General features: G+C 44.3%; 1 protein-coding gene and 1 long non-coding RNA gene across 2 annotated transcripts in view; both read left to right on the forward strand.

Moving 5' to 3' along the window:
* The window catches only part of LOC120572687 (dynein heavy chain 2, axonemal-like), a 29,904-nt gene that overhangs the window by 5,855 nt on the left and 1,078 nt on the right, over positions 1-22,971 (forward strand). Inside the window, exon 3 of the mRNA XM_039822045.1 lies at positions 1,341-1,409. Within this exon, the coding sequence (XP_039677979.1) occupies positions 1,341-1,409 (69 nt within the window). The remainder of the gene's footprint in view (positions 1-1,340; positions 1,410-22,971) is intronic.
* LOC120572691 lies at positions 12,560-16,285 on the forward strand. Its single transcript, XR_005641472.1, has 3 exons — positions 12,560-12,599; positions 13,583-13,670; positions 16,201-16,285. It is a non-coding gene; the product is annotated as an uncharacterized LOC120572691 (long non-coding RNA).

Below are 22,971 nucleotides of genomic sequence, written 5' to 3' on the forward strand. Positions count from 1 at the left end.
GACAACATGAAATGGATTTGTTACTCTCCTTCATCTTTCATTGATGTACGTATGCCCTTCCTAATGCATTTCCTGTTCTTGCTTTATTGTACTTTTCCAGTATAACATTGAAATCCATGTAATTTACAAGATGAACAAAACCTAAACAGACCTGTCCTCTCCCCACGTGCAGGAGTCCCAGATCAGGCGGATCTACGGTACCATGATCAAACAAAAGCTACATGGGATTAAGGAGGACAAGAAGTCCACTGGAGATTCAGGCCACATTAAAACTGTATTATGCTGTTCCAACTTGTTTTCTTCCCACTCCAGCCTAGACCCACCAGACAAATCTTTTTCAATTTTTATTTTAGGTTTGAACTTCTCAAACCACTTTGCCTCATTAAACTAAAAGCTACAAGAAATCTTTCTGCTTCCAGCCCTCCAAATTCAAAAATGATGTGCTCTTATTCATCATGTTGTTTTATTCAGTAAAATTATGTTAATGTATTTTACAGTAATTGTACTTATATGAAGGGCTAAAAGCAGCAACATTTCTAATAACTTGTTTTCGGAACTTTTTCTTCTACTGAATCATGAGGTAAAGGGGTGAATGAATTTTCCTTCTGTGGTGGCTATGTATGGTTTTGAGACACCAAATGTCCTACAACCCTTTGACATACTGTAGATCAGAAACTCTTACCAGATGGAGAATATACCAGGGGAAAATTAATTCATTGTATTTATATAGCGCCTTTCATGAAACTCAAGGACACTTTACAGAATTACAGTGGCTATACTAAGGGAGGTTGTAGGCTGTGGTAAACAAGTGGTGTTTCAGGTTTTTTTTTAAATGTCCATGGATGTAGCAATTCAAATATCTGCAGGGAGGGTGTTCCAGAGGGATGGGGCTGCAACACTAAAGGTTCTGTCTCCAAAGGTACAGAGTGTGGTGTGGGGAATGGAGAGCACTTAAAGAAACATTGCTGTAGATAATAACTGCAGTTCGCCGGCCAGCCAATAACCCTTAATACCAAAGCCAGGACCAGTATCTTTAGTGGCTACTGTAAGTCTGACTGAAAGCTGATTTTCTCAATCCTCAGCCCGAGCAGGACCCATTAGACCAAGTTAGGTCCCAATGGGTTTTGTCATCAACATCAAGCATGGATCTACATTTACACACATTCTACTGCTTTCCAGTGCTAGTATACATTACGTTAAACTTCCAGTTCCAAGATTTCAGTTTGCTCTTTAGTTTACCATTCACAGTGATATTATTCACATTTCAATGAGGATAAACTCAACTATGTATCTGTTTTAATTGTCTGTCAACCTCCCTATCTCCCTGTGGGTGTTTTCAGAGTCTGCTGAGAGTTCACCCAGGCTTCCCAAAAAACATCATCCTCAGACAGGATCCATTAGTGCTTCAGGTAACCAGTATCTCTTTTGTGTGTATTTTTCTTCTCCCACTTGCTCAATCAAGTTGTCTTACTGCTCTTTCCACTTGCTTTTCCCTCCAGACTTGTGATATTATCAGCTGGATATTTGAATATCCATACTGTGTGAGCACTGCAGTCCTATCTATCGTTGTGGGTAATCGCCTCATTATTATCCACTCTACAGCATAAGCATAGATTACACATTTTCTCCCACTACAATAACACATCTTGATATGAGCATGATTTTCATGGGAGGCTTTCAACACAGTTATAGATCAGTATATAGAGAATACATTAGTACTGGGTTGACATTTTTCATGGACAATTAGTCAGCGAAATATTATGGCTCAATTGAAATCCATTGCAAGTAATTATATATTTTTTTACATAATTATAGCTTACATTGTCATGGTCAAATCAATATTAATTAAGAGGCAGAAAATGGTATAAACTAATGCTCATCTGCCTTTTTCTATGTATTTGAAGGCCTACCAATTAGAATTTAGGATGCTTTTTTTCAATCTGTGTAAGAAAAACAAATATGTAAGTCCACTATCAGATCCAATGGGTGTTAACCTGTCTTTAGCTCCAGTTAACACAGGCTAATACTAGGTGTTAATTGTGCATAATATTTTTGCTGTCTTAAAATACAGCATTGATTGTTATTCTCGCAGAGACAATAATGTGTCTGAGAAAAGCTTCTTGTTATCAACTAGAGAGATGATTATAATTTTTTTGTAAATGTTAGATTGTTTTTGCAAGTAAAAGTTTGCAGCTTTAAAACCAGATCTCTAAATTGTCCAAGAGGCACAATTTAGTTGATTTTGAGGAAGCGCTGTAATTCGTTCCAGGCATCAGGTGCACTAAAACTTAAAGCAGTTTTTCCAAGTTCAGACAGAGCTTGTGGAACATGAAGTAAAAGCCAGTAAGCAGAGCGAGTCTGATAATGTTCCTCTAAGTAACAGAGAAGTTCTGTATGGTAGTGTTCCAACAAGGGCTTTATAGATAAAGAGAAACCAGTGAGCATCTATTCTTTCTTGGAGAGAAGACCACCCAAAAATTTCATATAAAATACAATGATGTGTTCCATAGGCATGACCGGATATGAATCTCAAGACAGAGTGATAGACTGAGTCCAGAGATTTAAGAGTTGAAGATGATGCGTGTCTATAAATCACATCACCATAGTCCAAGACAGACATGAAAACTCAACAACCCTTTTCCTACAAATATGGGAAAGATGCTTTTGTTTCTGTAGAAATAGTCTGCACACAGGATTATCAATGTGAAATTTGAAGGAGAGCTTTTCGTCAATCCAAATGCCAAGATATTTATATTCTGTGACTCTTTTTAGTGATATACAAGTAATTATCATTTCTTTAGTTTTATGGATACTGTTGATATTCTCTTGGTTTTTTCATTGTAATTTTGGTTGTGGTGTCAATATAGCATTTCCGTTTGTTTGGTTGTTTGTCTTGAGGGGAGAATTTCATATCGGCCTCTTTGGCATTTATATCTCATTGGCATATTATTGATTGCATCTGCTTTCCCCCTTTCTTTTACTTTCACATTTTTTATCATTCCAAAAAAGCACTAGGCAAGATCTTAATGCAAAAATAAATGCACTTTATCAGCCTAAATCAGAAACAGAGTTGCATTCGGCCTGACTGCCTAAATGAAATCCTGCTCTGATTCAACCGCCAATACCTGGTATATTTATTACTGAACACACAATAATGGCCTCACAGATAAGATGAGGGATTAGAGCAGGGGTATTCAGTTATTTCTTTAATATTATTTCGAACAAAAAATAACGATAAAATAAATATAAAAACACAATAAGTGTGTAGCAACACACCAAATGAAAAAACAATATCTATAAAGTGTTACAAACGATATGTTCAGTCTGTCCGAAAAGGAGCGGACGAAGCCGAACCTGGTATTAAAATTCAAGAGGTGCAGTTACAAAACATTTCTCCTATGGTCCTCATTAATGTCTAAATTGCGACGTCTCTCAAATAAAGTCATAAAACAAACAGACACATTAAACTTGTATGGAAAACAAATTGCTATATTTAGCATCAATAAAATTAGTCCTTGCACAATGACATTTTCAAGTAAAAGAATACAAAACAGAATCTTCTCAATAAAATAGTTTAAAAAGGGCCTATTTTAGAAAAAGTGCAAACAGAGCTTGAGCAGACCTTTTTCTCTTCATTTTTTCTACTTCCTGTCTGTGTCTCCCCTGCCAGTAGTTTGAATCTTGGCTTAAATGGAGTCAGTGCCATTCTCATGCACATGTGTAGGTGATCATTAATCAGCCTGGATCAGTACTTTGTTCTAATTTATTGACTTGGTATAATTAGTAGCTAGAAAGTACCAGGTCAGTTGCTTCCTGCATCTCTCTTATGTTCTCGCTAGCCAACTGTCCATGTACGGTAAACAATCAGTTTGATTGGTTCAATTGAAGCTATTGCCCTATTAACTGGATGAGCTGCACCCGCGGTCTTTAGCCGTGACCAATAGCGACCGTCCGCGAGGACCGTGGTGGACTTGCAGAATCTATCAATTGTACTATCTTGACTGACAGATTGATGTATACAGCTGGAGATGCTGGTGCGCTTTCGAGACTCCATCGAACACAGTGCGTCACATCCACACACACTCTCATTCATGTTTAAATGGGCACGCAGTGCAGAAAATTTCCCTGATTCATCAATCCACAGCGTCAGTTCCACACATCACATTGTGTCCAGTAAATCTAGCACATTACCACAATCAATATAAGAGGTCCTCATCTGCTGTACTTTGATGTGTCTTTGCTGTGTTCACTGTTGCCAGTTTTATGATTCAGGCCCAGTTAGAAGCTCCTTTGAAAAACACAGCATGAGGTGCAGCTAAGAGCTACCCTCTAGTTAAAAGAGAGAAGGCCTCTCAGCACCAGCCTCAGCTCTCTACACACTGCTGACAATCTGACACTTTACCACACGCCACGGCAAATCAATAGCAGTACATTACTATAGAAACAACATGGATCAACACTCCACTGATGGCTTTTGTGTACAGTACATTTCTGTTATAGTACATTTAGTTTGTATGTAGATGTGGGTATTGTGGGTTTGTGTGGGTGTGAATGGAAAATCCATTAACACTATCTGAACCATTTTTGGGGACAGAGAGTGGAAGGTTGGTGACAATGCTATTCAGATCCACTGATTGTGGAAAAATTAAAGGAATATTTCACCGCTGGAAAGCTGAATATATCTTTAAATTGGGTCACTTATGTAGTAGAAATGTGAAAAAAAATTGAAATTGGTGCCTTCTAGGCCGAGAAAAGCCAGAAAATGTGTTTTGGTCTTATATGGATGAAAAACACCAAATCCCAGAATGCACCTGCTTCGCTGCTTTGAGTCCACTCCCAAGCCACGCCTACCGCTTGACAGACCGACAGAGGCATTCAACTCAACTCAAGCGTGTTTTATTGTCATTTCAACCATATACACGAAACTTTAGGTTACTTAACGTAACCCCGGTTCTTTGATAACAGAGTGAGGTGTTTCACTATGGGAATCGCCTCGGCGTGACCAACTAAGGAAGCTCCAATGACACCACGTCTGTCCATGACAGACAGGTCGAACTGTGCTAGGGCCACGCCCCCTCATATAATCACAGTCGACCGGCTCCTTGCAAATCATTCCAGATAGGTTTCTTTCCGTGTCTATGCAAGGAGGGACGTGTTGGTGAAACACCTCACTCTGTTATCAAAGAACCGGGGTTACGTTAAGTAACCTAAAGTTCTTTTTCTAACTTCGTTCGGTGTTTCACTATGGGAGATATAGACCACTCCCGGATTGCCTGAGATCTCCGAAGGCCAAATAAAATTGAACCGAGAGTCAACCCTAACCCCGGCGCCCGTAACCCCCAGCTCAGCCTGTGCCAAGGACGGTCCGGAAACATCGAGCCTGTAAAACCTCACAAAAGTGTGAGGTGTAGCCCAGCTCGCTGCCGCACAAATTTCCTTCACTGACACACCCCTAAAAAGGGCCCATGAAGCGGCCATGCCCCTTGTGGAATGAGCTCTCAGACCCTGTGGGGCCTGTAAACCTTTACACTCATAGGCCAACGATATGGCCTCCACAATCCAGTGGGACAGCCTCTGGCGGGACAATGGCTTACCCTTGTGGGGAGTAGCCCAGGACACGAACAGCTGATCCGCCTTTCTGAACCCAGCCGTCTGACTCACATATATGTGCAGAGCCCGGACAGGGCACAGCATGTGAAGTCTTTGCTCCTCTCCTGAGGAGAAAGGAGGCGGGTGGAAGGCCAAGAGCTCCACTGAGGGACACCTGTAGGCTGACTCCACCACCTTAGGCACAAATGCTGGGTTGGGCCGCAAACAGACTTTGGAGAGCCCTGGGGCAAACTGTAGACAGGTAGGCTGAACCGACCAAGCCTGCAAGTCACTTACTCGCTTTGCAGTGGTTAAAGCCAAGAGCAAAACCGTTTTAAGAGACACAAACTTCATCCCCACTGCCTCCATAGGCTCGAATGGGTGATGAGAGAGGGCGTCCAACACGACCGACAAATCCCACAGAGGAACCAGGGGCCTGGAAACTGGGAGCTTGCGGCGTGCCTTTTTGAAGCGACAAACCAAGGGATGTTGCCCTGCCGGCTTATCCCCAAAACCCACGTGGCAAGCTGAAACAGCAGCCAAGTACACCTTAATTGTGGAGAAAGCTTTCCTTTTATCCATCAGGTACTGCAGGAAACATAGCAGGTCCACCACAGAACACTGGTAAGGGATGGTACCCCTATGTTCGCACCACTCCTCAAAAACCCGCCACTTTCCGCTGTAAAGAGAGCGGGTGGACGCGGCTCTTGCGCTTTGAATTGTATCAATGACCCGTTCTGGCAGGCCTGATGCATTCAGGTTCCACCTCTCACGGGCCAAGCCCAGAGCGCCACGCGGTCTGGGTGAGGGTGGTAGATCTCCCCGCCCGCTTGGGAGAGAAGGTCTCTGCGAATGGGGAGAGGCCATGGTTCTCCCGCCAGGAGCTGCATTATCTCTGCCACCCAATGCTTGGACGACCACCGCGGCGCTATCAGTATTAGCGACAGGCCCTGAACTCTCACCCTCGCCAGGGTGGGGGAGATCAGACTGAGGGGGGGAAATGCATAGAGCAGCACGTTTGGCCACGGGTGGGCTAGAGCATCCACACCCAGCGGTGCATTTTTGTCTGCCAGAGAGAAGAACATTGGACACTGCGTGTTTTCCTGCGAGGCGAAGAGATCTACGGCTGCCTGACCGTATCTCTGCCAGATCTGTCCCACCACCTGTGGGTGGAGAGTCCATTCCCCGTACAGAGGGTTTCCCCGTGACAGGAGATCTGCACCCCTGTTTAGAACGCCTGGCACGTGTGTTGCTCGAAGAGACAGCAGTCTCCCGCTGCTCCACAAAAGCACTGTGCGGGCCAACGTGTGCAGCTGCAGAGAGCGAGTGCCGCCCTGGCGGTTGATGTACGCAACCACGGTGGAGTTGTCTGTTTTCACTAACACATGACAACCTTGGAGAAAGTGCAGAAAATGTTTCAGAGCCAGAAACACCGCCATAAGCTCCAAGACATTTATGTGAGCCTGGGCCAATCTCCGGCTCCATGTGCCATTCACTGTTCTCCCCAACAGTGTCGCTCCCCATCCTGACAGGGAAGCGTCCGTTGTCATGGTTACTCTGGATGACACCGCCCCTAGCGGGACGCCCGATGCGAGCGCCGCCGTGTGTCTCCATGAGCGGAGGGCTGCGCACGACGCAGGGTATTTTTCACCCTCCGGTTGAGATGGCGGGGTAGGCACAGATGTAAAGCTGCAACTCAACGCGAAACTCAAAATCCTCATCATTAACAGCCCTAAATGTACCACAGACACTACTGACGCATGCAAACAGCAGCGCGAAGGCGTAGGCACAGTCTGAACGGCACGGCTTTGCTCAGCCGGAAAAGAGAGAGACACTGCCCCAGAGACGCCAATCTCCCCTCCGATAGCGTGACGCGGTAGGAGAGGGAGTTTATTTTCAGACCCAAATACTCCGTACATTGCGTGGGTTCCACTCGGCTCTTTGCCCAGTTTATGTTGAACCCCAAATCCGTGAGATGAGTTATCACCGTAGTGGAATCTCTGACTGCCTGCTCCCGGGAGTGGGAGCAGATCAGATAGTCGTCTATGTACGAAAATATTCTGATACCGCTGTTCCTTAACGGTGACAGGGCGCTCCACACACCTGGTGAACACCCTCGGTGCTAACGACAGCCCGAATGGGATGGCTTGGTATTCGTAGGCTCTGCCCCGATACGCAAACCTCAGAAATTTTCTGTGTGCGGGATATATGGCTATGTGGAAATATGCATCTGAAAGATCTATCGTCACAAACCAATCCCCTGGGCGGATTGAACGACAGAGCACTTTGTGTGTTAACATCCTGAACGTGTATTTTCGTAGGTGTCTGTTTAACACACGGAGATCTAAAATCGGGCGAAGTGATGCGCCCCCTTTTTTTGGAATGAGGAAGTAGCGGGAGTAAAACCCCTGATGCGATTCCTCGCTCGGCACCGCCCTGATGGCCCGTTTGTTCAATAGGGATGTTATTTCGTCCTCTAGGACTTGTGCTGCATCCCCTTTCGTCACTGAAACTAACACACCGTTGAATCTGGGTGGTTTCATAGCAAACTGTAGCCTGTAACCCTGACAAACAGTGGATAAAACCCACGGGTGAACTGCGCATGCGCGCCACCGGTCCGCTTGAGCAGAGAGGGGGCCCCTGGAGCCGCACTGCAGTGACGTCACCTCCCTGGGCTGGAGGGAGCGGTCTGCCCTGGGAGGAGCGTGAGCTCCCCCTGCAGGGACCTGGCAGGTCAGTGTTTTGTGTTTTATTTTTATTTTGTTTTGAGGGTAGCATTTCGCCCTTGGCTCTGCGCCTGGATGCGAGAATGCAGGCTTTATTTGCCTCTTTGAACATGGTGCTTGGTGACACTGTGAACATGGTGAAAGTGCTTGGTGACACTGGAACACCTTCTGCCCCTGACTCTTCTCCTCTTGGATGAGGAGGGAGAGAAACTGAGAGGGGCCTCCTGGAGAACTGTGAAACACCAGGGGCCCTGAACCACAAACCTCGGGGCTCTGCTCTACCTCTCCAACCTTCCTCCTCTTTGTAGAAGGGGTGGAGGGAGAAGCTGGGGGGGTTAGGACGGCCGCTTTTTCTTCCCCTCACCGGGGTGGGAGTTGCGGCTCTTTGCCGCCACAGCCGCGAAGGAGTGTTTCCCCCACGGCTTGGGATTGTCCGACCGAGACTGCTGGCTAGTCTGCTGACCAGCGGCTTGTCTATGTGGCTTTGCAGCCCCTTGCTTTGCCTTCGCTGCCGCTGCGGCAAAGCCACCCCTCTGACCCTGCTGGGGCCGGGGTGTGTGTTTTCGGGGTAGACAGAGGTCAAAGGCTTCACCCTCTTGTTTCCTGAGGGTGCTGGCCTCTCTCATCTTCTCCAAAGCTGGGCCAAACAGACCTTTGGTGGGGTCGTATGTTGCGTCCATAACCTCTGCTTTCTGTGTGTCACTCAGGCCCGACAGGTTCAGCCACAAGGCCCTCTCACCTGCGACTGCGAGCCCCATTACACGGCCGCAGCCCTGCACCGCACCCCGTGAGGAGCGCAGCACCAGGTCGTTGACCACACAGATTTCGTCCCAGAGGACCGGGTTAGGAGCCCCTGAGTCCAGCTGACGGCCCATCTCCTCAAGGATTTCAGCCTGGTACGCAGCCAGCAGAGTCATTGCGTTTAGAGAGCACACAGACTGCGCTGCATACCTGTACATCCTCTGAAACATGGAGGCGGTGAGGCGCTCCATTTTGTTAGGCAGAGGAATGCTGTGGGAAGCTGAGAGAGAGCGGCGGTTTGGGTGGAGGTGATGAGCCACTGAAGGCTCCACCACTGGGGGTTCGGTCAGCCCCAGTGCCTCCATCCCGTGAATCTCCAGCTTAGAGCAGCCCTTAGTCGGGAGCCTACTCTTAAATGGGCTGGACCAGTACCGGCTCATTTCCTTCATGCAGGCAGGCACCGCCGGCAGAAGCTGTTTGGCAGGCGGCTGGGCAGGTGGGAGCCTCTTGCCGTCGTATAGGTCTCTCTCCTCCCCCTCGGGGTCCTGAGCTGCCGGCCATTGTATTCCCAATTTGGCCGCGGCCCGCTTACAGACCTCGTACAAGCTGCTGTCCACTGGGGGAGCAGTGTCGGTTGCACTAGGAGGCCTTGACTGTGGAATGGGGAATGTGGAGTCCTCCTCCTCGTCCTCCATCCCATCCATGTCGAGGATATCAGAGATGGCATCACCCTCTGCGTCCTCGCCGCCCGGTTCCACTTCGAGGAGGTCCTCGAAAAGTGGAGGCATGGCAGAGGACTCCTCGTCCATCATGTCCGCCCAGCTAGGTGTAGCTCGCGGCTGATGGGTACTGCTTGTGGCTTTTGGGGTGGTTCCCGACAGACATGGGTCATGACTGTTGGCCACGGCCACTCTCAGCCGCCTTTCCAGTATCTTCTCCGTCATTGACGCGCAGTGGGCGCACGACTGGGGGTCAGCCAGCGCTGCCTGAGCGTGTTTAATGCTCATGCAGGCTATGCACATCGGGTGAGGGTCCCTGCCCGAGATGGATGCCCCGCATGACGCGGGGCACAGGCGGGATACAGCCTCAATAGCCTTCGGTTCCGGCCCTTTGGCGGGGGCCGCTGCTGAAGACATGGTACTGGAAAGGAAGAAGATCGGCGTAAATAAACAACCTTAGCAGGCGTGTCGTAACACGTTAGCCTGTCGACAAGATTAGCACACGGGGTTTAGCCCGAGCCAACGTTATCAGTGTACCGTAAGAGTTAGCTCGTCGTAACACGTTAGCTCACTCCGGTACCGGGTTCGGCTAACAAACAAATGCTAACAAAAGAACCCAGGGAGGCTCGCCGTAACGCGTTAGCCAGAGGGTAAATGAGTTACACAGCTAGCTAGCGATAAACAAATACCGACTAGCCAAAGAAGAAGCAGTTCGCCTTGACGGGGACACTGCTTCAAGTGTGTAACCACAAGGTAAAACTTCTTGCGAAGTACTTACTCAGCGAATCCAGACTGGGTCGGGAACTGCGTTCGGCGACGTAGTCCTTAACGGTCCGTCTGTGAACTGTTAGCAGATAACCAACCAAGCTAGCCCAGAAGCGCTGAGGGAGCTTATAGTTTTCTTCCACGAAGAAAGCGAGAATGATTTGCAAGGAGCCGGTCGACTGTGATTATATGAGGGGGCGTGGCCCTAGCACAGTTCGACCTGTCTGTCATGGACAGACGTGGTGTCATTGGAGCTTCCTTAGTTGGTCACGCCGAGGCGATTCCCATAGTGAAACACCGAACGAAGTTAGAAAAAGAACAACGTTTCATCGTGACTCAAGTGGTGTTACACATTTAACAGATATAAAAACGACATTATATAAAAACGACATTATATAAAAACGACATTATATAAAAACGACATACGAAACAGGCTACATTTAGTACACACACTTTATAGGCTCCGTAAAGTTCAGCTAACGCATACTAGCATTAGCGCTTGGTGGGCTGTAAACACCGAGCATAAACACAGCCGTGAATTAGTGTGTAATGTAGAATGGTCGGCATTTAACAGTCACAAACTCCACCAGCAGTTAGCAGTTAAATGGATACAAATCACCACATTTCTGCGCCACTCGGTGTTAACACAGCCCACCTCTTTTACCTGGCGACAGAGCATCTCTAGCTCGGAGGGCTAGCAGGCCTGGTAGCTGGACAGTCCGGTACACTATTCAGGCAGGTTTCCACAACAACAAAAACACGGCAGTCTCTGAACTCACGTTGGGAGTGTCATTGAAGTTGGATGTAGTCCAGTTTGTGGTCTAAATGAGCGGACACTTGCAAGCAAGATCCGTAAAGTTCAGCTAACGGTACACTAGCATTGGTGTAGCTAAACACAGAGTATAAACACAGCCGTGAATTACCGTGGAATGTCGAATGGTCGGCATTTAACAGTCACAAGCTCCACCAGCAGTTAGCAGTAGCTAGTTGGATTTTATTTCTACACCAGTCCGTTTAACACAGCCCACCTCCACGGGCGCGAGAGCAGCCTGGTAGCTGGATAGTCCCGGTTCCGGTACACTGTTGTTCAGGCATGTTTCCACAACAACAAAAACACAGCAGTCACTGAACTCACGCGTTGGGATTTTCGTTGAAGGAGGATGTAGTCCAGCTTGTTGTTTAATGAGCAGACACTTGCAAGCAGGATGGCTGGGACAGGTGGACAGCTAGCGTTAGCTTTCCACCTAGCCGATGAGGATGTCCCCTAGCCGGAGCGGCAATTGAGCGACAGCGCTGGTCTCCGTGCAGGCGAAGCTCACGTAGTGTGCCGAGTATTGCGTCTGTAATAACGTTTCCTCCATATTCTCCGATCTGTACCGATGTATCCCGGTGGTACACACGTCCGGTAGTTTGAATGCAGATAATTGTTGTAAATGTTTTCTGCTGAAAACCGAAAGCCTGTTTAGCGAAGATTCAAGATGGCTGACAGTCGTTTTCATTCGGAATACCTCGGCCAGACTCGGCAGTCCAACCCCCTGTGTGCGTGTTGAAAACATACGGAAGTAGATCCTACTACTGGCTGTAGTCCTTTGCCTCTGGCCCAAAAATCTTCCAATGACGCAAAAATCGTCATTTTACGTCATCGGAAGATTTTTTCCAGGCCCCAAATGCAGAAATCTCTCGTCTCAGGGGGACATGAGGGAGGGAGGCACGGTCATTCAGAAATACTATCGGGTTTCTACTGATACAAAGCTGAATGCTAAATCGGTGAAGTATCCCTTTAAGGAATTTGGCAGTTAATCAAAACTGTTTGCAGATTTTATCGCATGCTAAATAATATAGTGTCTTTGATGATAAGGAGAAAGAAACTGTATTATTCGTCACATACAATCGTACAGTACAATGTAGTGACTACAGACTCTGCATTAACCCATCCTAAGGAGCAGTGGACACCCTCAAGGACACTTTGACATGTGGCCCGGAGGAGCCTGGGATCAAACCACCAATCTTGTGGTTGAGGGCCAACCCGTTCTACCTCTGAGCCACAGCCACCTCCAATGTTAGTAAGACCCTAGTCTGCATCAACGGAAGTACATTTCCAAGATAATGAATCAGTGTGCAAGTGTTTAGTTTACTTTCCATATTTTCAACAGCATGCTTGCTGTATCTGTGTGTGAAGACCGTTTTGTTTTGATCTGAGTGATCGAATCACAAGTGGACAGCTCAAGTGTAAATGCACTCAGGACGTATTGAGATCCAATCACTCAGACCACATTTGGAGCTGGTCTGGGCAGGGATAACAAATTCGCAACAATGTCCTCTTCATAGCTATGGTCCTCCTCACCAGCAAAAGCGTTACTTCTGGCTTCCATCGTGAACCAACAGGCTAGCTAGCTAGTATATTGGCAGTGCTAGCTTGTGATTTAGAGTGAAGATATGATTGGTCAATTTGACTGACATTGAAAACTATTGCTTGGCCCTCTGTAAATTCATAGTACCAATCACAGAGCTGAAAGCATCGCATTTTCTTCCTAGCAACTGCAGAGACAGCAAAATTCTGATAGGTCAACAGTTCATTTATCTCTTCACATTCCAACACAAACTGAATAGGCAGGGGGTTATTTCCTTAAAAATACTTTGTTTAGATGTTGATTGTCAAATTATGAATTGATAAAATAAATTTACAACTGACGACTTTTTAAATATTATTTTTTAGAATATATTAGGCCTTCTCTGAGGGCCTAGATGCATATAAGTAGAGCGGGGAAGTGAGGTCTAATCAGAAGTGGTCACTCAGGTTGCATTTGGAGACATTCTACTACCAGGTGAGAGACACTTACTTAGAGCTTTCCACTTGTGATTGGATCACTCAGGACAGATGGTAAAACCAGGTCAAAAACAGGCCAAAAACAAGTGTTTATTTATCCACGTGTGTGTGTGTGTGTGTGTGTGTGTGTGTGTGTGTGTGTGTGTGTGTGTGTGTGTGTGTGTGTGTGTGTGTGTGTGTGTGTGTGTGTGTGTGTGTGTGTGTTTACCCCTCAGTCGGGCAGACAGAGCCTGTCTTAAGAAATTCCACCTCTATCTGAGCACCAGTTATTCCAAGTAGTAGTCACCATGCAGTTCAGACAAGGTGAGAACCCCCACACACACACACACACACACACACACACACTGGTACTACATCAGTGTTGCACATTCACTTATGTCATGACTACATCTGATGCCTTCAACTCAGGAAATCACCCTAACCTCTTAAGAAATTAAAACAAGGAAAACTGGAACCACAGACGGAAATGAAATCAGATAAGATCGAACCATGGGCTTATATACCTTTAATCAGTCTTCTGTTAAAAGACCATGGCTCCACTCGCACATTCTTAACGCTGCTGCTTCTTCACCACATATTGCACTGCAGTAGTTTTCTCTGCAAAGAAAGTGGAATGATCACCGGCACTACAATATAGCAGAAGCATAGAGATTGTTGTGCCTCAGACTGAGTAAAATACATTAATTTGCGCATAATTGTAGTGAATTATATTGCTGTAACTGTCTGAACATTAAATATTAATTGTCTCAGACTGCCGCCCTTATGTTGCTGATCTCCACTAAATAGAACACTTTACACAGACGCCATTTGTCACAGTTATTTGCTGTCATCTCATATTCGGTCCCCTGCTAAAAGTAGCTCCCTTCCAACGGCATCTTTGTTCAAGACTCCAATATCAACAAAGTGACATTTTGTATGGGAAGACAGAGGTAATTTGTATTTATTCATCTCTTTGAGATAAGCAGGCTTTCTGTTTTCCTTCAAATCTTATTTATCCAGGAAAGGTTGATGGAGCATACTCCTGCTGTACAGTAGGAGTACAGCAGGAGCAGCTTGTTTGTATCCACAACAGAGAACTACTGTACCTCATACTACTTTTCTGCTATTGAAGGTGACAAGCTCCAGTAGAGCAGTTAGAGTAATGGCTCAAAGACATTTCAGTAGTGTAAAAGCAAGATGCAGACCGTCCAAAGCCCATAAATGTATTCTCCAATCTGAAAGATCCATGAAAGACCTGCTTAATAGACAATAGACACAATTTGTAGTTAATGACTTCCTCAGTTATTTGAAGGAATAACAGGATAAAGAAGTTTGGCCCCTGACTTAATGACCTTAATTACCATTTTGATGAATTACCTCTGCCTTTGTACAGTTAGTTCCTCTCATCCTCTTCAGTCAGCTGCATTTCAGAAGGTGATTTTTCTGTCCTTGCCAACAGACATCCAGAAGCACTTTTTTCTTTATTCTTTTTTACATAATCAACAATCAACAAGTGTCAGGTTGAGATTGTACCCACTACCGAGAGCAATTTGGTTTAAGTTGCATGGAATTACTTATCCAAGGTCTTTTAGCCCTAAAGCCCAATTTATAAAGTTTCTATTCATTTGGATTGACACTTCCAAGAGTTTGACTCGACAAGTACTTGCTACTTGAATAATTCTGAATTTTAACAGTAGGGTTGTCACTTGGCAGCAACAATATTATTGTGAGTTACGAAGGCCACAGAGTAAACAATACAAATATGCAAGAATCAAATTGTCATTCGAGACACTTCCTCTCAGACTGTCTGTGTCTAAAAACTGTAACTGAAAGTCAGCCTCTGCAGTCCGATCGATTAGTTTGATACAGCCTTTGTTTAACTGTCAGATCATCTGCATCAACAGGTCATTTACAAGTTAAAAATAACAATCACACTAAATCAACAAGATCTAGTACAGTGCCTGTTGAAAATGTGCCTGTTTGGAACGGGCTGATTGCTTGGCCTGTGGTAGTGCTGCTTGTAGAATTCTTCAAAAGCAATTGTACCCCAAAATTACTTACAGAAGGACCCCAAAGCACTTCATATGCAACTCCACTGTATAGACTACTACTAACCCAAAACAGTCAAAGTCAAAGCTGTTGAACTCCCCCCCCAATACTGTACAGTGTTGCCAAAAAAAAATTAAATTGCTGCAGTCAACCTAGGGGAAAGACTGTTACATACATTAAAGTGTTTGGTGTTGTGTCAAAGTTTGTTCCCCCTGTTGAGTACTTTATTGTGATTGTAGTAATCTATTGGCTGTAATAAATATATTGGCCAGGTTTTAGGTTTTTGTGAGGGAGCTATACGTTATAGGTGTAACATTACAGGTACCCTGGTAATAGGCGTATGATTTGCTTTTTTTAAACGGCGGTATTAATGTCAAAAGTTATAAGTGGTGAAAGTTAGAGGCAAACTTACACAACAGTTGCGATGTTCCTGTATGCTATCCGCTTGTGCTCCTGGAAAGTGAAGAAAAGTTTGTTTGGTATATCCAGCAGTCATGTAAAGTTGGATGTAACGTAGGAAGCAGGAAAAAGTGTACTGGAGTCAAAGCCGGTACCACCCCCTTGAATTAAAAGCAGTGAACAGTTCGAAGTGCTAAAAACAACAGGTGTGACTAATCTTGACACGGTGAGCTACATATCATGGGTTGAAATGTTTTACAGCTTAGTTTTATACACAGCTGATGCTGTATTTTTTCTACCGTTAGGTCCACCAGCAGCATACTGGGTCTGGGTTTAGTGAGATCCTTTAGAAAAATATATTAATACTAATTTCTATAGCATGTTTCTGTTGTCTTCATACCTCTAGATATACAATGCAAAGACAATATGGTGGAGAGACTTCTGACTCCCTGTTCAGCTACCTGATGGAGCGAGTCAGGAACAACCTGAGCATAGTCCTCGGTGTGAGACCAGTGGGAGAGCCCTTCAGGTAGATTCTGACATTGTTTCTTGTCCTGTATCAGTTGGTACAGGGCCCGTCGCCATGGGGGAGCATCAGGGTGCAATGCCTTTTGATGGCACATTTGCACAAAAGTGTAATTAAGTCTTAGTGTAATGCTTTGGTTTTATTGGCTTGATTACAAATGCATTGCATGCATACATTACATTGCATAGAAACAAATATTGTGAATATACATAATTGCATTACATTGCACAGTTGCATCTTGATGCAACTCTGAAAACATTAAATTAACTTCACCGATTCCTCCCTGAATTCAGTCCAAAAATATATATATATATATATATATATATATATATATATATATATATATATATATATATATATATATATATATAAAATGAGAATATGAATGGAATATTAATATAGATGACATTTCCATTATTTCCTATTCTCTTTTTTTTAATGATAGATTAACACTTAAAAAATAAAATAAAACAAATACAGGACTGGCTTGTACACAATATTTTCCTGCCTCCCCTTTTTCTCCTCCCTGCCCTTACCTTCTCATCTCTTTGAGTATGCTGTTCTCTCTTGTTTCACACTGTTCTGACCTGTAGTCCTTCATGAGTACATTAACACAGATGAATAGCCGTGTCTGTACAACCATAATTAGAGCAGAAAATTTCATCTGCTAATGTGTTTGGCTATAGTACTCACTGTGCACATACACCAGCTTCCAAGCCGTCGACACACAGGTTTATGAAAAAGAGCACAGTATGAATCACATTTCAGTGCTTCTAGGCTGAAGAGCCTCTGCACTTAACGGCACTTCAGCTTTCCTCTCGCTGCTGCTGATGTGAATTGTTGCCTTAACAACAAGGGCTTACATGCAGGTATTGTATATTTCTGATACATTGTGGAGCACTTTTATGATCTAGTAAAACTCACAAGTAAACAACTCTACTTCACCAGTACATAGGGGTAAAAAAACCAGCAGCACGAAAAAAAGCACACACTCAAAAGCTGATTTTTCTCTGGTGGGTTGCAAGGAGGGACGCACGTCACATTGCCATGTTGTGATGAAGTAGGCTCTGGTTGTGATGAGCAACTGATCTACAACACACACTGAAAAACATACTGTAATTGTTTATACCATTTAAATAGTAAATTTTACCAGTTGTACATTCATGTTCAAAAGTTAGTCTGTATCATACCTGTGAAGTATCCCGTTTTGGCCGGGAAAGTCCCGTATTTTACTCTTCTTTCCCGCCGTCCTCCCGTATTAGTATTTTCCCGTAAATCTCCCGTATTTTAACCTGCGTTATTAAAAAATAATAATACCCCGGGCCTGAGCGGAGTAAAAAAACATTCCCAATCTGAGCTCTGTCACTAGCCTCGCGATAACTGCCACCTGCAGTAGCCTACTACAGGTGCTGTAGGTGGCAGTTGTTGCGAGGTTAGTGTGTGAGGTCAGATGATGTGACAACGCGGGGAAAAAAAAGAAAAAAAAACAGAGACGGATGATGGACGCTACGACAGAGACGGTGCGCTGCCTAAACTTATGAAGGCTTTACTATGCATTCCCCATAGCAATGCAAGTTCAGAAAGGGTGTTTAGCATGGTACGAAAGATTGTTACAGAGAATAGGATGACGTTAGACAACAGAACTGAGCCTTTTCCTTATTCAGATAAACATGTTAAATTGCAGAGAATAAGCTGTCATGTAAAGCAGTATTTTTTGTGGAATTTTGTAAACTTGTGATGGTTTTCAGCGCTGTACAAAATGAAGCACCCGTTTCTAAGTGAAAACAGGTTCGTTGAACCTTCTGCTGCATACTATATTTCAACTTCGATTTAGCCTTTTGTGCATGTTTTAGTATTTGCAGAATTTCTATATTTGGAGCACTGCTCCTTAATGTTCCTTAATGCATTTTGTTCATTGGGTCCACTGTAATAATAATGCCCATTTAATGTTGACTCAATTGAAATGCACTGTGGCGTTACATCCCTCAGATACATGTAATTATGCCCCTACAGTTCCTCTCAGCAGCTCCTAATATTACATTAAGGACAGTGGGTCGTGTCCCACCATGAATCGGTGTGTTAATGGCTGATTGACGCTTGGTGTCGAGCAAATGAGGTCTAAGCTGGGTGATGCTGTTGCAAAGACCTGAGGCTTGCTGTAATTGGAAATGACAGGGTAGATGCTGTGGCAGAGAGGGTCATCTGTCTGCGCGCGCACACACACACACACACACACACACACACACACACACACACACATTTTTTCATTCTCCTTCCTTCATGTCACAGTCTCACACACACACATGCTTTCTCACAGGAAACCTCTTTCCCTCTGACTTTTTTCTGATTCACTCGCGGCCCGGTTGTAATTAGTGGCATAGGGTACTGGTCACACATAATACCGCTAATTGGACTGACAGGCACCATTACACAGAGCTAATCACCATTCTCTGGGTAACGAGGCGTCCTGGCCCTCTGACCACTAGCTGCTAGCAGGATCCATATCACAATTCCAAAGCTCAGAGAGTCCTGCTACACCAATTAACCAGCTAAACTCACTGACTCACATAGTCTGCTTTACCACATTTGTAGGTGGTGCTTTTGAATTGGGTACCCTAAGAATCCTTAAGTAAGACATTAACCTCATCCCTACCTGTACCATTTAACAGACTGTGTTCACAGGGCTGTAATGGGGATTGTAATTAGTGTTGCTAACAGGAGCCGCCTCCTTCTGTACCCAGTGTTAGTCAACTGCACCAGGCTGCTTCTGTGAGTCGCCCAATGATGTCCTCCTGGTGTTCTGATCTAATGTTTTAGTGGCTGGTGTTTCTTACCTCAGTGTGACTAGAGTCTCATCATCCTTCCTCTGACATGATGAGGCCTTTAAGAGCCTTACGTATAAATAAATGCATCTGGCTCATCAGAGCCTCCAGGCGAGCCAACCTGAGTGCAGCAGCCTTTGAATGAGAGAGGAGAGAGAGAGGGGATTGGGAGAGGAGTGCTGTCTGGAGTGAAGGCAGTAACCTGAACATGGCTGAACAGGAACAGAGAGATTTTTTTCAGCTTTCCACATCAGGAGGCTTTCATTTTCGTGCCCATTAAACATGACCCGACTTTAATTGCATTCGCAAGCCTCTCGACCAGACCTCATTTGAAATTAGGGTTTTGTAGCCCTTTTCCACAATGCGTGATTTAGCTTGGGCTGTCTTGTAACGTTTTCCCAACGTTCATAACACGACGCAGTGTTGGAAAAACGCATCACATTTAACACACAGATATTGCCGGTGAGTGCAGCAGCCGTAGTACCTGCTCCGTCTTTTTTACTAAATCTACTAATCAAACCTGTCATCTATATACAACAAAAAGACACTTTTAAATATACAGGACTCATGCCGTCTCCCTGAAAGTTTTACTCCCAATCCAACCTGGCCCAGTGAGATCATGAGGAAAGCCAATAACAACAACGGATGCACTAGCAACAGGTCACAGAGAAGGCCTAGAGGTGAACGGGCAGGCATCAGAAACAGGCTGAGGAACAGGGCACACCGCACACCACTACTGCCCAGCATCCTGCTAGCTAACATCAAATCAATAGAAAACAAGCTGGACGAGCTCAGAGCCAGAATTAAATACCAGAGGGACTTGCAGGGATGTTGCAAGACTGCAACATCATCTGCCTCACTGAGACATGGCTAACACCCTCGATACTGGACCATGCAATTCAACCAGCGGATCACCTCTCAGTTCACCGCATGGACAGAACGAGAGAGTCCGGAAAGCCGAGGGGAGGAGTCTCTCGTAAACCACTAGGCTGAACATCGGGATGCAGCTGTCATCGTAGCCGGGGATTTTAACAGTGCTAACCTGAAGAGAGTCAGACCTGACCTTTGACAGCACATCACATGCCCCACCAGAGGAGAGAGAACCCTGGATCACTGTTACTCACCCTTCAAGAAGGAGCTTCTTCCCTCAGGCTGTCCATCTGCTCAATGAGAACTGTGACTAGCCCCCTACTATGGGCTGAAATATGTGCCACCAGAAACTGAATTTGAATCATTTATATTTGAATTTGAATTGCTAAACTTGAATTATTGCATTGAAAAACTGAATTTGAATCATATAATTTGAAATTGTATTGTTTAATTTGAATCATTGCATTGAAAAACTGAATCTGAATCGTTTGAAATTTGAAATTGAATTTATTCGTTTGTAACTGAAGTCCAATAAAATGTTATCCTCACTGAAAATTCAACTCTCTATATATCTTCACATTCAGTTCTCAAAATTCAATTTCAAGTTACTGTGACAGACATCCGGGTAGTTGGAGGATGAAGGAAGAGCAATCGAGCGCAGATCGATAGGTAGAGTTCAGTGGCGCAGATACACAGTACCCACCATGAAACGAGGAAGAAGTGCTTGCCTCGCCTTGACCCGGAGACTCATAGATAATATAATCTACCTGTTCTGAATTGTGAGAACTGAATGTGAAGATATATAGAGAGTTGAATTTTCAGTGAGGATCACATTTTATTGGACTTCAGTTACAAACGAATAAATTCAATTTCAAATTATACTATTCAAATTCAGTTTTTCAATGCAATAATTCAAGTTTAGCAATTCAAATTCAAATATAAATGATTCACATTCAGTTTCTGGTGGCACATATTTCAGCCCATACCCCACCCACCACCTCATTTTCTCGTGTTGTATATTTTACTATTTTTATGGATTTTATTGTTTTTATTGAGACGGAACACGTACACAATGAATTTCACTGCACATTGTACTGTGTATGATTGTGTATGTGACAAATACATTTGATTTGATTTGATTTGATTTTGACATGAGAGTGGTATCAATCTTTCTCTCAGCAAAGAAGTGAATATGCGTATTTCCCAAAATGTTAGCTTTGATATTGACCAGCTGGACTTCAGTTTTAATGTCAGTAGGTTGATGTCAGTTGCATCAATAATGCTTAGAATTATTTAATTACTTTTTCATTATGTTAAAGAAGAGCACATTGCCTCTGCTCTGCTTCTCCATTTATTTTCTGCTTGGAATGGATCACTACACGGCCAGTATGGACACGAGGAATAATTACAGCAACCAATAACTCTTTCAACAAACATCTGGGCATGTAAGTATTTCATTTAATATAATTGTATGACAGACTTGAAAAAAAAAAATCACAGAAAATCTCTCCTTAAAGTGTCTCTGTCTGTCTATTCAATTTACCAGACACCTGTGTCTATAACAACCACTTTGTCACTCGTCTGTGTGTGTTTGTGTGTGTGAGAGAGAGTGAGTGAGTGAGTGAGTGAGAGAGAGAGAGAGAGAGTGTGTCTTTCTAAGTTGCTCGTAGAGAAATGCACTGAGTTGGGGGAGCAGGCGAACAAGCTGCCTTTCAGCTTTTTTAGGATCAGTGACACACGGGAGAAGGTAGAGGCCATGTCTGTACAGCTGGAGAGCAAGAAGCAGGTGGCTGAGTTCCAGAGACATTGACGAGTACCTGTCTGTCATTGTACAGCTGAAGACAGCTAACAAGCAGCAGAAGATAAGACTTGGATAGTACCTTGCCATGTTGTAGCCTTTACATGAAATCCTTGGTGTCAGTTGTTTTCGCAACCTTTGGCTGTTCTACTTTTTTAATCAAACACCCTATGACCTTTGTGGCAAACTTAGAGAAAGACGATTATGTTTTTTAAACAATATGACAAGACAAAAAATATATCCTTGCACAGCATTGCATTGGTTACTATGAAGAACTATCATGTGCTGCTCATAAAGTAGTGATCACATGTTTGGTGATCGGCTGACTTCTCCTCTAGCGCCACAATGAGATTGACAAATGCAGTTTTTGAGTGAAATGTCTCAATAACTGCTGGATGGATACATGGGCATTCATGTTCCCCACAGGATGAATTGTAATAACTTAAGTGTTTCCTTAACTTTTTATCTCTTCAAATCTGTGAGTGTTTGTCTCATGTTTAAGGAGAATCCTTTCAAAATTCAGAAAGACAAGTCTTACAGATACAATCATGAATCGCAAAAGGATTCTCCTTTTCAGAGGTAGTCAAAGAAGCTAAAATATGGCCAGCTGATTTTATTAATCTCTAAGTATCTGGCCTTCTTTTTTACCAAAACAAACTTCATAAATTAGAATCCGACTCAGCAAGAAGTAAATCCTCATCCCTTCACCTTTTTTCTGTCCTTTTTTCATCTAGTATGAAGTCTCTGAATAAAAAGAGCATGAACAAGTCCCATGGCTGTCCAGGCCATCATGATCCTCCAGGGCAAAGAGCCCACCTGGGCGGAGGCCAAGAGCCAGCTGGGGGAGAGACAGCAGCAGGATGATGGGATGAATAAGGGAAGGAAATTAAAGGAGAGATGCAGGGAGACAGAGCCATTTGGCCCTGGCAGAGAGAAGATTGGGAGCTGTGGCAAAGAAACAGAGAAAATGGGAGCCCTAAATTACCCTAGAAATGAGCAATGAGTACAACCTACAGATTGTGTACAGTCACACCACATATAGAGAGAAACAAGGGTGAACTACTGTATTTTCTTTATCTTGTTACCTAAAGGATCAATTGTATTATTTTCAACCTTGGGTTTATTTTTTTGCTATATTCATTTCCATAGATTGGTTGAATT

Source organism: Perca fluviatilis, chromosome 14 (genome assembly GCF_010015445.1).
Source record: "Perca fluviatilis chromosome 14, GENO_Pfluv_1.0, whole genome shotgun sequence".
NCBI lineage: Eukaryota > Metazoa > Chordata > Actinopteri > Perciformes > Percidae > Perca > Perca fluviatilis.